This window comes from Strongylocentrotus purpuratus, unplaced genomic scaffold (genome assembly GCF_000002235.5).
Source record: "Strongylocentrotus purpuratus isolate Spur 01 unplaced genomic scaffold, Spur_5.0 spur5_contig_866, whole genome shotgun sequence".
Classification (NCBI taxonomy): domain Eukaryota; kingdom Metazoa; phylum Echinodermata; class Echinoidea; order Camarodonta; family Strongylocentrotidae; genus Strongylocentrotus; species Strongylocentrotus purpuratus.
In genome coordinates, this window is record NW_022145575.1 from 1,467,048 (window position 1) to 1,483,056 (window position 16,009).

Below are 16,009 nucleotides of genomic sequence, written 5' to 3' on the forward strand. Positions count from 1 at the left end.
AGGCTACCATCAAGCAGACATCCCATGGTATGCACCGCTGCCTCACCCACCTTTGTAGTTTCCAGGACAAACTTCATCTACCCCTGAGCTACCACCCCCAGAAAATCTCCCTCACAACTGCTCCACCCCCCCCCCTCCCTCTGCATTGCTACCTCCTAGAATAAATGCCACCTGTATGTAACTTTGCCATACTCTCACATAGGAGGATAATTTGAATGTACATATTTTACAGTTGTTATTTTTTTCTTTGTCTTATTAACTTGACTGTAGAATACAAAAGGAAAAAGAGACCTGGAAAGCTGTTAATGTCCAGCAAATCCAGAGGCACAAACTGATACAATACGAAAATATAGCTTTCTTTAGAATATGACAAGTGATACATAAAAAGAAAAGAAAAGGGGAACTGGAAAAACAAAACGAATCTGCACAGCTTGGCACTCTTACGTTGAAGATATTGGTAGTGATCATGTACTTGTTTTTGATATTTGTGTTTAAATTTCATCTTGCAAAAGAATTTAGAGGTTAAAAAAAGTAAATCTGATCATCTGTAAACTTCAAGATATTCATAAACACAACGGCATCATCAGTTTAGCTAGTTTTAGATTTCTGAATACATTTCTAGTCGAAATATGTAAAACTGGCTGCCATGTTTTCTTCTTTTCTATTAATTTTTTGTTTTCAGTTAATATTTCTATACAAAAATTGAAAAAGCTTTCATATTTCTTATATCTCCCTGATATAGAATATGAGTGGGCAACTGAATTTCAAACAGAAAAAAATGATTGTTTAGCACGTAGCATCAAGTGTTACGAAGCTTGTCTGGATGATAAGGTGAAGAAGGAGGAAGCATTCAAGAGGAGTGTCCTTGTGAAGCACGGCAATGCTTGCAGTGAGCTTGGTGTCTTCTTGATGAACAGTGCTGAAAATCCTGCTTCTGTCAAAGGTGAGAAATACAGCCTCGCAGACATACATGGTTTGCAAGTCCAGCGACACCTGTGTATAAAGACCGCTCAATCGAGATAATAAAAGTTGTCTTTATAGGCCAGTGGCCTTTATGTACAGGTTTCCTTTAGAACAGATTTCATTGAGAAACCACATTCAAGGGAAACGAAGAATGTGGTCTTTGTGGACAGGTGCTCTTATTATAGGGATGGTCACTAAAGCAGGTTTCATTGTGTGGGAAACAGTTGTTTCACTACCCGTATTTAGATTCCCTGTGAAGAGTAAAATTATTAATAAGGTAATGTATGAGAGAAGCTTCATTTGTGACCAAATAAGCAAATTTTCTGTGCTCTCATGCAGATTTAATATGTAACAAACATGCCTGGACGATACTGTTTCACTTGGCAGAGAATGGAATGGAATTGTGGAATTATGTGTGAACAAAAGGGATATATTTTTCTATCTCTCTTAAATTCAACTTTATTTCATTCTCCAATGGAAATTTGCTTTGCTCACATTTTACATACAACTATTCATAACATAATATACATCAATACATGGTATAAATAGTAGGTTAAGAAAACATATTTACTTCATAAAGCATTATAACATTTGTATAGAATAGTGTGAAATTAGATTGGTGTGTAAGCAAGCATGCAAATTATGTATACTCCTGTTCAGATTCGAGGAACAGAACGTTTGAGCAGCTGTGGAAGGAGAGTTACCATTGGTTTGAAACCGGTGTGAAGTCCTTTGAGAAGGTTTCTGATACCACCAACATGGCTCTTCTCAATTGTAACAAGGGTCGTCTGATGAGGCTCTTGGCCCAGAGCTATGCTTCTGGGGGTAGTATGGGACCAGATGCAAAGTTCAGTACCAAGGAGAAAAATTATTTTCTAATGGTTTGTCATGTTTCCCTCACACTTTATTCCAATTTCTATAATATGTACTACTCCACCTCTCATGTTAATTGATGAATTTGAGATGATCAATTTGAGGGGTGGGGTTAAGTTAAAAAAACAATTTGGTGGTTTATACATGCACCTGATGATGTAATTTACTAATGCCTCGTTCACACCAACGCCGAATGTCGCGCTTTAAATCGGCGATCAATTCGGCGTCATTTTTTCAAAAAATCTCACGATCTCCTGACTCCTGAGATATGTTATGCTAAGTTCACACCGACGCCGAATTGATGGCGCATTAAATCGGCGAGCAAAGCGGCGGCAAAGCATAACAAAGTTTAATTAAAGCGTAAAGACCGTAATAGAGCGTGAGAAAGCTTTGAGCAATTCGGGACATTCGGCAAGAGCGCCAAAAATTTAAACTCTGTTAAGCTTTCCTACGCTTTGAGCAAAACTTTGATAAGCTTTGTGACGCTTTGATAAGCTTTAATACGCTCTCCCCGCTTTACGCAATTCGTGACAGATCGCCTCAAATTTTTAAACAGTTTTAAAAAAATTGGGGCTCTTGCTGAATGTCCCGAATTGCTCAAAGCTTTCTCCATACCATTGAGTGTTGGGAATTAATCCTTTTAGGTCAGGATTTATTTTTAGGGCTAAATTTACCACATTATTTTCTTCAAATTGGCAACAATAATATTTTTCTTTTGTTTGTACATTGTTTAAATCAAATTTATTAATTATACATACGAGCCTCTTTCTCATAGAGTAAATTTGTGTGTTTGATTACCTTTCTTTGATTGATTTCAATATTGTTAGCATCTACCATTACCCCCGATGGAGAATCAGCGTGCAATATCACTACAATATTGCATGCTGAGCATGATTTCTTACGCTGAGCACAATTATAATAGCGTGCATTTAATATGACGCGTATATTGCGCATAATTTGTTATTGACCATGTGACATCACAATGCTTATCAGTTAGTATTTTGCCTTAAAGTCAACTTGCTTAAGTAAAATGCTAAGATATGATCTGAATAAGGGTCAACTTAGCCAAGTAAAATTCTAATTAAAATACTAACTTAATCCGCTTACTGAATTGAATACGGCCGCAGTATATCATGTAAAATGCTTTGTGGGTATTGTGTTAAAACACCAATCTACACTGTATATTCAAATCTTGCTGTAAGATTATTTAAGACAAAGATGGATTGATAAATTGATCTTTTCAATCCTTTAAATTTCACTGTAGTTAGATTTTGTATACATAATAATAATGATATTGGTTTCTTTCAGGGTATCAGTTATATTGCATTCATGATGCAGGATGAATATTGCACGAGTCGAAATATTGGCAAGCTAAATGTAATATATCTGATATACCACTTAAGGGCAGCCAGTATCACATAAATGTTGTGATAACAATATATACATGTATGTTAAATTATGTTGTTGAAAAGTTGAGGAAAAAATCACAAATTTTGATCGGAAAAGAATGATTCTGAATCTCTCAACACGTTGCCAATTTAAGGTTGTTTTCTTTTTTAAAATTCTTGACATCAAATGCATTATAGTGATGAAAGAATTATGTATATGCAATGTGTGCAGAAATTTTTCCCCTTTCTACTCATGCATCTGGTATATTTTTTAGGGCTCTGAATCGAAGGTTATTGAGCCAAACCACAAAATATGGAATGGTTGTCTCGAAAGAGTTAAAGCCAGTTCAAGATTTACTTTGTTGTATACAGCACTTCACTCGTAGCATCATTGATATCATAGAGATGTACCAGTACATGGTTTAATTTATATTGAATTTAGTATAAAGATTTCTGTCATGTACATCCAACCCTTGCAGGCGGCTGAGTGTTACGAGAGGGGTCTCCAAATCCTGGGCAACAAGAGCGGCCTTGTTGAATTGTGGGATTCCATCACGTGGAACCTGTGCTCGACATATTTCAACATGGCGTGTCAGATGCAGGATCGACCTCCGGTATCCCGCAATCTTGCAGAGGTAATGTGGAGGAGTTGAGCTGCGTTCACATATGGCTTGGTTTATTGCCATGGTTTACCATTGCAATTTTTATGCCTCCGCTACAAAGTAGTGGGAGGCATTATGTTTTCTGGTTGTCCGTACGTACGTCTGAACGTCCTATTCTCTTCATCACTTTATCTCAAGAACCGATTGATGAATTCTTGCCAGACTTAAGCCATGTATGTATCTTGCAGAGCCAATGAACTGATTAGATTTTGGGGGTCATGAGGTCAAAGGTTAAAGGTCACAGGGCTCATTTTGTATTTTAAAAGAGCTTGTGATCGCATTATCATGAGAACCAATAGACAGATTACCATCAAACTCAAGACATGTATATGTATCTTGCAGAGCCAATGAACTGATTAGATTTTAGGGTCATGAGGTCATGGGGCTCATTATGTATGCCTATAAATAGCTTGTGAACGCATTATCATTAAAACCGACAGATGGATTACAATCAAAGTTAAATTTTAAAAATTGCTTCCGCTTTTGTTTGTAAAATTGCTCTATGGCGGTTCCATCTAGTTCCATCTAGTTTTCCAGCGCTGTAGAGTATGTGTAAATTGATCTTTCCGGTAATCATTATTATTTTTTAAGCAAAGAGCTCTGCACATTTTTGTGTCTCAAACATGCAGATAAAGGAGTAGCCTTTGATGCATACAAACGCTCTTTTTGTTTAAGTTTGAAAAAATAAATGTAGCGGATTATAACGTCATATGTGAGCGAGACTTTATTAGTTAGAAAAGGGAGACTGCGGGTTTCATTGGAAGCTACGTTAGAAATGCTCTTAACTTAATTTCTGTGGTTATGAAAGTATATTATATTTTGCTCTAAATGTTCCTTGTAATATATGACTTGGTTAACAGATTGCTGTTATCCATTGGAGTTTAGTACTTCCATCTTTGATAGCTTAATTTTGCGACAACATTTAAAAAAACATGAGAATAAGAAAAGCAAAGAAAAAATGTTGTTAATTCTAAGTACTTACCATTTTTACACTCTTAAAATTCATAACTTCACATCCCACATCCCCCACACTCTAGTGAAGTCCCTGGCTACATGATTTGAGTCTTGTCATATACAAGCAATGATGGTTATAGTAATTGACATTATTTCCTACTTTTTATTTTAGATTGAGAAGGATGTGCTGAAATTCATGAGCAAAGCAATGGCTCTTTGTGACACAAAGGAGACATCATCCAGCAGACAGCCCCTCTATCAGGATAGGGCAGCTACTATCCATCTTCGACTGGCATCCATGAATCTCAACTCAATGAGAAATCAGGTTAGTTGAGATGGTCCTTTCTTCTTTGTTTCTGCTATTTCTTTTGTCTTAAATTCATGTATATTGTAACTTTTTATTTGTGACAGTAATGAATGTTGACAGGACAACGACCTTTGCTACTCCCTTGCATCCACTTCAGCACAGTGTATGCATCTTTTGTCATTATATCATTTGTCTATTTTAGTACAAAGTGGTTCTTAAAATGTTCATATCTGCATAATTTTTATTTTTTAAGACATGTGAAATAAATGAATTTGAATAATTTGAATTCAAAGAGTGCAGCGAGGCTATTATCGCATAGTAATTTTGAATGCGGTATGTATACCTGCCAACCCTTCCAAATAATTACCGTATTTGCCGGCGTAAAGGCCGCACCCCCGCATAGGCCGCACCCCCGATTTTGACATTTAAAAAAAAAAAAAAAAAAAAAAAAAAAAAAAACGTTTTGTTTTTTTGTTGTTGTTGTTTTGCTGCCGAAAACCCACGCGTGGAAGGACCTTCATTTAACATCGAGGTGCAGTTAAAGGCGCTGATTTGTGCTTGTAAACTTGTCACAAATAATAGTAACAATGTCATTTTTAGAAGAATGTGTAAGATCATTAATGTGAATTAAAAACAATAAAGTACCTATGGTACCAGTGGTACACCATTTGTTATAGAAAAAAATTTGAGGAACTATTATTATAAACTACATATTGAGATCTACTAGAAAGATTACTTTCAAACCAAGATGACAGTCAAATTTTAGTGTTGTTGTAGTTTCCGAGTGGTGAGTCAACACACTGATAACTGAGCTGGGAGACATTGCCAGGCATAGCGCCATAAATTGGAAAAAAAAAAAAAAAAAAAAAACTTTTTTTACTCTTTCGCCGCATAGGCCGCACCCCGACTTTTTGATATTTTCTCTTCCAAAAATACTGCGGCCTATACGCCGGCAAATACGGTAAGTAATATTGACTGACCTTCAGGGCAATACAACATATATATGAATTAGGCAGTCAATATTACTATTATTAACCACATCAGACATCTAGAGCAAACAAGAAACTCTTACTATCTTATGCTCTTAAATTATGTTAAACACAGTTAACCTATACTGCACAGGGTTTCCTAGCATGAAAAGTTGCAAAAACATCGTCAAACCAGCACTGTGCATCCAGTGCTTGACAAATTTTTCGATACACTACAAACAGTGTGCCCTATGTGTGATTATTACGTCACAATAGAGTGCGCGCAAAGTGCGCATTTTCTCATACGCGTAATAGATGCGCAATGAAAATTATAATTGGCTCTATAGTATTGCCCACTAGTTTAACACACATTTTGCCATTGACTTTTCAGATCGGGCAATAATATTTGTTAATTGGTTTACTGTATAATATTATTGACGGGCAAATTAAACACAAAATCCCATTGACTTTTCTGAGCGGGGTCAATAATATTTTTTATCGCCTGTAGTTTTATTGGCTTATCCATTAAACCTTGAGGGCAATAACATTTAAAAATTGCCCTGCTCAGATGTCTCATATGGTAAATAATCCGGAATATTCTGATATTCTGGATTTTTAGGACCTACAAATTCGGAATATTCTGATTTTTCAAAATTTCAATTCCCAGAGTCTTCATAATTTCTGCTTTGATTACATTGAAGAAGAATGTGCAAGTTTTGTTAATGTTTCTATGGAACAACATACCTTCACTTTTCAGGGCCAACTATAACACTGTTGAAAGAATAAATGGTGTAAATGCAAACCTTGCTCAAATCTATCATCACTATGCAAGCCTTCAAAATTATATATATTTTCATTTAAGTTACATTCTAAATATGTTTCAACTGAGTTCTTTGCTCACAATCATTATGTACAGATGGTTCTACACAGGACTCCACTTTGTTTTTTAGACAATGATGTTACTCTGTCTCTCTGTATCTCTCTCTCTCTCTCTCTCATTCCTTCAACACGAAGAACACTAAAACTATGGCTAAGCTCCACTACAACAAGGCTATTAAACTCTTCGAGGAAATGGATAGCCCTGGGGAACTACTTAGAAAAGAGCTGGATAGAGTGGCATTGCTACTAGAGCATCAGGTTGAAAGTAAGAGTCTCTTCTTTTAGTCAACAATTTTGTTTAAAAAAATTAAAAGGCATATATATATATATTCCCAACTTTTGAACATTCATGATTACTTTTTGATGCCTCTGCAATGAAGTAGCCGGAAGCATTATGTTTTCAGGTTGTCCGTCTGTACGTCCGTCCAACTGTTGTGAAAAAATCGTAGTTGTTACAAAATAACGAAAACCCCTTCTATTATTACAAATTTCCTAAAGTGTGTGTGTGCCATTTTCAACGGCAAAATGCTCATTCTGTCCTGTAAAGTATCCTACAAGCATCTCACATTGGTAATTTTGGGATGTTCATTGGTTCATCGAACACACCAGTCATGACGAAATCATGCATATTCAACCAATGATCCATAACAAATTCTTCCTGTATGTAGGAACTGTAAGAGGCATCGATCCGTGTTTTTTTTTGTAATACAATTTTTGTCAGTAAAATACAACTTTTTTGATTAAAGAATACGTTTTTTGAACTCCAGAGGTTGGCAGGTCTGACATAGATGTGCGATTTGCGCACATGATATTCAGTTACTAATATCATTAAATGTTAAATGTTACTAATTGAAAATTGCAAATGTTTGCAGCAGCTATGTGTATGTCCCGTTCGCGTGATCACGTTATCTCAAGAACCGATAAATGGATTACCATCATACTCAGGACACGTAATGTATCTTGCAGAGCCAATGAACTGATTAGATTGTGGGATCATGAGGTCAAAGATCACAGGGTTCATTATATATGCAAAAATAACTTGTGATCGCATTATCATTAGAACCAATGGACAGATTACCATCAAACTCAAGAGTCAAGACATGTATGTATCTTGCAGAGCCAATGAACTGATTAGATTTTAGTGCGAGAACAGTGACACACATATGGACATTATGAATTTGTTTAAAGTTTTGGTCACCAAATGCATGAAAATTTCAAATTTGTAAAACAATCATGTGATTTTGATGAATAAAACAATATTGCGATGTGGTGAATAGTAACCCTTTATGTATCAAAAGAAAACTTACAAAACTTGACATGCTGTCCTAGTTGTACTTTTGAAGGAGAGTGCAAATAAACTAAGTTTGCTGCCTCTGTTAAGGGTAGTACATGTATAAGCCAGTTTCAAATTATCACAAATTACCCCAGATTTCTATAGAATTTCTCAACAGTGCATTTTAGAAATACAGCAATTTTTTTTTTTTTTGCCGAAACAAAAACGCTATTGGTGTAGTTTGTGTAATTGGTGACAAACAGTCCCCAAGAGGGTGACATGCATTGATAAAAAATATATTCATTTCACCAGCAGGTTAATATAACACTGGAAAGTGACCGGCCAGGAAAATATAACAATATGGATCCTCGCAATTGATATCACGTGACGAGCTCTGGACCAATCGCATCTCGGTGTCTGTCTAAGCTATCTAATATAGAATAATAAATGAAGAGAAAACTGGCAAGTAAACAAAAGAACAACAGATGGAAAAACACTAAAATAACAGAAATAACAAAAGTTATGTAAAAATTAGATCTTTTATAGCAATATGAAAACATTGGGAAATATTGCATGTGGCAGTATGGCGGATGCAAGAAAAAATATTAAACATATGAACATTGACCAATCTAACGCAGGGAATGAATTTGAAATAATCATTCAAATTACTGGTCAGTGCTATAAATTAGGAAATGCTTGCCTTCATTAAGTGAAATTTAAAGGATTTAAAGGCCAAGTTCACTCCAAAAATAACTTACTTTCAATACAAGCAGAAAATCAGACAAATTAATCAAAGAAAGTTTGAACAAAATCTCAAACCTTTGAGCAACTTTTTCTGATCGATTCCACAACATTTCTTTCACAATGCAATCGCATGACCTTAACTGGTCTTTACCTTTAATACAGGTCTGAATAGCAAGCAAGAAGAGGTTTCACAAGAAATGAAAGGAAAGAAGATCAAGGAAATGTGTGATGGAGGACAAGCGCCGGGACAGGCTTCCAGTTCCTCAGGAGCCATTACTAACCTTGGTCTACAGCCAGACCAGGGTCTATCAGTTGCAGGAGCCACCCATGGAACACATGGGACACTGTCAGGTACATGTATGTCGAAATCAGTGAATATATAAGATAATATACATGTTAGTCAGTTTGGACAATTCCTATACTCACAAATTATTCATTACACATTAAACAAGCACAGGCTGCTTGCTGCTTGAAGTAAAAACAGAAAAAGAAAAGAAATGGCATCTGGCCATTTTTTTCTTTATGTGTTCATCATAAATCTTTTACAGAAATGCATAGGTGAAAGTGTGAGAACAACTGAATGACACAAATAAGGACATTATAAATGTTTGAAAGTTTTGGTCACCAAATGCATGAAAATTTCAAATTTGTAAAATGGTCATGTGATTTTGATGAATACAAAAATATTGTGATGTGGTGAATAGTAGCCCTATATGTTTCGTAAGAAAACTTACGAAACTTGACATGCAGGCCTAGTTTTACTTTTGAAGGAGAGTGCAAATAAACTAAGTTTGCTGCCTCTGTTAAGGGTAGTACATGTATAAAGCCAGTTTCAAATTATCACAAATTACCCCAGATTTCTATAGAATTTCTCAACAGTGCATTTTAGAAATAAAGCAATTTTTTTTTTCTTGCCGAAACAAAAACGCACGCGGGGAAGGACTTTCATTTAATATCGAGGTGCAGTTGAAGGCGCCGATTTGTGCTTGTGAACTTGTCACAAATAAAAGTAACAATGTCATTTTTAGAAGAATGTGTAAGATCATTAATGTAAATTAAAAACAATAGAGTACCTAGGATAAAACCTTGTGGTACGCCGAAGCAAAATTGGAGAAATTATTATTATAAACTACATATTGAGATCTATTAGAAAGATTACTTTCAAACCAAGATGACAGACAAATTTGAGTGTTGTTCTAGTTTCCGAGTGGTGAGTCAACACACCGATTACTGAGCAGGAAGACATTGCCAGGCATAGCGCCATAAATAAAAAACAAAAAAAATATTTTAAAAAATTGTACCTGTGTATAAGACGCACCCTCGACTTTCAATTTTTTTCGGCGGCAAAAAAGTGCTCCTTATACACAGAGATTTACAGTATTTACCAGACGCCCATCTTATTTACCAGTAATTACCGCCCAACCCTGCCTGGGTGTTTAGAGAGCGGTAGGCAATTAATCTCTCACCCCTGATTTCTAATAGAATAGAAATCAAACATCAACTTCCAGGTAAGTTTTGTTTAATTTTCTACTCTACCACAAAATCTCTGTTCAAGATTTTCTGGTGATATTTTGAAGATTTTCCATGCAGGGTGAGCAATGAAACAGAACTTTGTATTGGCAGAACATACCATGAACTGGTCTTGGAGAGCTCAGGACTATTAGTATCTAGGATAATACACCTCTCATAGCCTGTCTTTTTGTTCTATCCTTTCTGAAAAAGGATTTACAACTTATGAAACCCCACGCTATAGCATCAAGAGAAGCGTGGCCAACCTACCAAGCAACAGGACAATGTCGTCATCCCACAACACCAACATGATGCACAGTACGGTGCCATTGTCATCGGTGGAGACCAATGCAGTAGCCACTGCCCTGGCCACCAGTGCAGCCATGCTGACCAAGAGCCCTCATGCGATGGGCAGCAACTCACTCAGCCCGGAGAATGAGGAGGTGAGAAAAGGTTTAGTTGTCTTTCATGCTGATGACATAAGAAATGCAGTCAAAAGCAATATTAAATGGTTTGTATCTGTTTGGCCTAACTATGCACAAAGAGAAAACTAAATATATGACTAAATATATGACTAATTATGACACAGATGAAAACATCGAGATAGAAGGTCGAACGTTAGAGAGAGTGAGCAGTTACAAGTATCTGGGACAAACTTTGAAAATGGAGGACACCACAAAAGAAGAAGTTATGATGAGAGTAAAAGCAGGATGGATGAACTTTGGAAGATACAAAGACATGTTGACCGATAAAAACATACCCATGTCACTAAGAAGAAGAATGTTCAACCAATGCATTCTAACAACTATGACATATGGATCAGAAACATGGTCATTGACAAAGGATCTAGAACAGAAGCTTGTGACTACTCAACGAGCTATGGAGAGAAAGATGTCGCATTTATCTCTGCGAGACAAAATCAACCACAAAGTCATACGCCAGAAAACAAAGGTTAAAGACATCATGGAGAAAGTCAGAGAATCAAAGTGGAGATGGGCTGGGCATGTAGCAAGACTTCAGGACAATAGATGGACAAATCGTTTAACAGAATGGCAACCAAGGGTGGGAAAGAGAAGAAGTGGAAGGCAGAAGAGAAGATGGAGAGATGACCTAACATCATACATGGGAACGGCCGCTTGGACTAGGACAGCTAGAGACGGAAGAGAATGGAAATTTCATGAGGAGGGCTTTGTCCAACGTCTGGATGAACTATAGCCTGATAGATAGATAGATAGATAGATCTGTTTGTATAGGAAGGTTTAATGTGTCTATTCGTTATTGCACCTTGTGAAATCAGTGAAGGTATTTCTTGAAAAGCTAGTCTGTTTCCTTGGGATAGGTATATAGGACCTTGCTCTATTGGGAATGGGAACCGATGGTCATAACGCCTTGCGATCCGTAAATCATTTATATTTGATTTCATGTGTATACTTTTTTTCTGAAATAGTTATAAATTATTGATCTCTTGAGATCCCGAAGGGTATGGATATTTATTCTTTTCACAGAGTTTGTGCCCTTCTGGCTGATGAAATGCATGTATTTGATTTAACCTTCCCTTATGCAATGATACATATTTAAATAAATATTTAAAATCAATGAGTATATATATATATTTTTTTTTTTTTAATTGAGCATAAAAATTACACATTATATTTTAGAAGTATTGGCAATGTCTATCAGACACTTATTATTTATACATTGTCAATTGTTCCAATGTGGAAAATACCTGAACCAGATTTGAATCTTTGCCTTTTCATCTCATTTCGTTTACCAGGGATCAGCCATCTACTTTGACGATGAGAAGTGCGGACGATGGAAAATGGACGGATTCACATGGGAGTACAGTTACCTGGAAGATTGAGAGCTCTGAGATTCGCTGCACCACCTCTTGTTGGAACCCCCTCTAGTCTAATCAAGCCACTGCTGGGACTCAGCGAAACGCTGATACGAAATGACTCAAATTCTTAGAGTTCTGAATGTTTGCAACATCTAAACGGTGTTTCCTGTATCTGTTATCATATACCATTTTGTTCATTAAGATTAAACAAAGGTTCATAAACAAATTTGGGTTATTTCTTTTATATGCAAATAATACAGAGTCAAAATTCAAACTTAAATAAGTCTTCTTCTTCTTCTTCTTCTTCCAGTGTAAGTGCTGCTTCAAGGTGATGAAGATAAACGCACTGATTGTGTGTGTATATGATTATGTGAAGACTTTCACATATCCTGTTATTCCACATTTTAACTTTTTGTTCTTGTTGTGCAGGTGCATATATACATATGTAAGTAAAACATTCCTGGTCTTGTAGACATTACATCTGCATCCAACTCAAGAAGACCTTGAAGGCATCAAGAGAGGGGTATTGGGCTGGGTCCTGTAGGTGGTTGTTCCAGTCCTTGCAGGTTCTTGGGAAGAAGGAAGAAGCATAAAAGTTTAAAAATCCTTTCGATAAGAATATGGTAAAATTCTTGGATGTCATGTTTTCTAGCAATAACCGACTGAGTCATTTTCAATAAGTGTAAAAGCCTTAAATACACAATTCTTCCTATCAAAACATTGTTTAAGTTTCTGGTTCTAAGCGATAGGCTATAAGCTATTTTTAAGAGTTACATACATGTACTACCTTTTGTCTGAATGAAATAGCCTGATAAGCAGCAAAAGCATGAAATACATAGTAACTTAATACATACAGCACCCAAGCCAGGGTCTTGTAGAAAACCTCAAAATCATTATATTTAAAATTAATGTAGGTTTCATTTGTTTTCTTACTCGCTATGGTGTTGCATACATGATTTTAACAATTTACTGAAATAGCTGTTGTATGTAACCTGATCAAACTTTTAGAAAGTTTTCTATAACCCCCCTTCTACAGCATTCCATTTAAAGGACTGGTGGTTGTTGATGTTTTGTTTGAAGTAACTCTATATAAAATGTTTTTCATTGGCTTCAAGCAAAATTATTACAACTAGACATGTAATACTTGTTTGAAACAAGTATAGGTGGGCTGCTCCAACTAAAATTTGAGAGAAAATAAGCGAGATATTGCTTGAAAAGCAATGTCATGTAGATTCATGATGTGAATGAAATTCACCTTCCTGAGGCATAACATGCAAATTAAGAAATTTCTGACATATGGCCTTTAATCAAAATTTTCACTATGATGACGTCATCAAAATGAAAAACAGTGCCAACTGAGATTGTAGAGAATTGTCTAAGCTACAACATATCAAAATTTGGAAGAAAATCTATTAATATTTACAGAGATACAATCAATTTTCCATAAATATACTGACGTCATAATATGCAAATTCGTATTTTGAGTTCCAAGGCCATTATGATGATGTCACGATACACTTAATGGCCAAATGAGACATGGAATCATATTTCCGACTCATACTCTATCTAAATATGAATGAAAAAAATTGAAGGTCACGGTTCATTCCAAAGAGCTATAAGGGATTTTGTATAGGCAAGTTTTTGCCCATATATGCTATGTATTAAAAGAGCTCGCGTGCACAGACATTTATCTTGAATTGACGCTCATCTTGTTATTAATCGTCATAAAGAGATAAACATGGTATCAAATTCCTCGAAAAAATATGAGAAATATCATGCAAGAAAAAAAAATGGCGATTCTATGTTTTGTAATGGTGTTACGCGCAAAAACGCGCGCGCATGTGCGTATGCGCGATTTTTTATAAAATGTTTAAAATGACCTGAAACGTATGCAAAATAAATTTTAGACGATTTTGAGCATTTTAAAATTTTGCACGCGCACTGACGCGCGGACGTACGCGCATGTGCGCGTTTTTTGACCTGAAATTGACCGGACTGATATTGACCTTGATCATGATAAATATGAATGAGAAATAATATTTGGTTATGAAGATATGATCATGAGTTGATTTTCACAAAATGGCGCCTAGATGACGTCATCAGTCAAGGTCAAGGTTGAAAACGTTATTTAGATTTCTCTATATGCCTATACATATGTGTGCCAAATTTCAAAGCATTTGATTGAACCATTTCAAAGTGATCTTGCTCACAAAAAAGTGGTTCGAAATAAGAAAAATAAATAATAAATAAAGGCAATTTTAACAAAATTATAAGGTGGTCTGTATGATATACAGCCCACCTGATGATTGAAATTTCTTGAGACAAAACAGTGAAAACAGTCTTCTTCCAAGGCCTAGGGCATGAGATACACTTGTATCCCATACTCAAGGTATTCAATTTACCCACTGCACTTTGAGGAGTAATAGATATGCAAGATTATATACATGTTTTTGGCATCAAAATGTTGTGATCTATCTTAATTCTCAATGTTGGTCAAATCATTTAAACTAAGTTACTTATAGTGCTATTTATTGAAATGTCCATTACGCAGGCTGAATTAGAATCATCAATATTTATTAAAACGGTACTATAGGCCCCGTTGTTATAACAAAGGTCACTCGACCTACCATTTTTTCTTAATCAGGATTTTGTTTTTTTAAACAATAAATATCCTCATATAACTTTAATTTACTTTAATAAAAGCAGTAGAAGTGAACATTATGGTTGTATTGCTATAGTGTTCTTTTTATTCTGTCAGGCCATAAGCCTCATTTCATATGATTTGGCAGAGTTTCTTGACATGTTTGCCTGATATGACAAAAACAGTTATCTCCAAATAACCAACTATATTTAGATTTGTAAAAACCTGAAAGTTAATGAAATAATATATATTACTGTGATGTCCATGTTATGCTAGTAGAAAGTATATACCAAAAAAGTAGTTATTTTTGCAGTACGCCACTACATGTGTATCTTTGACAGTTGATTTAATCTTCTACAAGTAAAAGAACACATCCTGAACTTCAATCATGTTTTCTCTTAATCTCTTGAATGACCCCCAATCAAAGTGATCCAATGTGGTAAACTTCACTCAAGGCTGTTTTAAGAATTTTCCTTCCTTGTATATTATATCTTTCATTTTAAGTTATCGTGGAGGATGATGTATATTTGTATTTTCACAAATTCATTTTTATACATGTCAAAAAGAGGACTAGGAAGTGAACAATAAATGCATGAAGATAAAACAATCATACTTTCATACTATTTCATCCTTAATAGAATTAATTCATGCAAATTAGTATATCTGCAAGAATGAGTATAAAGAGGAAGGGATATACACTGTTGGTCATAAATTATTCATAATAGATCTAGATAATAGTATACATTCTCAGATTTTATTGAATAATAATTTCTTAGTGTTTGTTTAGCGTGACTGCTAAAACATGTGTGTGCTACTATATGCTAATCAACTACATCCTTAAGTCATAACTGACAGTAATGAGGATTAAAGCCTCGCAAAAGGCCACTAATATATAGCACATCGACAGTTTTGATCCTAGGGGCTCACAGAAATGAGGCTATTGCTTAGCCACTGAACCATGACTGAACGCAGCGGGGGCTAGGGTACGTCGCCGCCCCCACAAATACAAAA

The 16,009-nt window shown here is 35.6% G+C and overlaps 1 protein-coding gene across 1 annotated transcript; it reads left to right on the plus strand.

The window, feature by feature from the left end:
* The first annotated feature begins 720 nt into the window (after positions 1-720).
* On the plus strand, positions 721-13,654 carry LOC115919847. Its single transcript, XM_030974286.1, has 7 exons — positions 721-943; positions 3,704-3,859; positions 5,013-5,165; positions 7,130-7,259; positions 9,174-9,362; positions 10,734-10,963; positions 12,295-13,654. The coding sequence occupies exons 2-7, from the start codon at positions 3,809-3,811 to the stop codon at positions 12,379-12,381; spliced, it is 840 nt and encodes a 279-aa protein (XP_030830146.1). The 5' UTR covers positions 721-943; positions 3,704-3,808; the 3' UTR covers positions 12,382-13,654.
* The last annotated feature ends 2,355 nt before the right edge of the window (positions 13,655-16,009 follow it).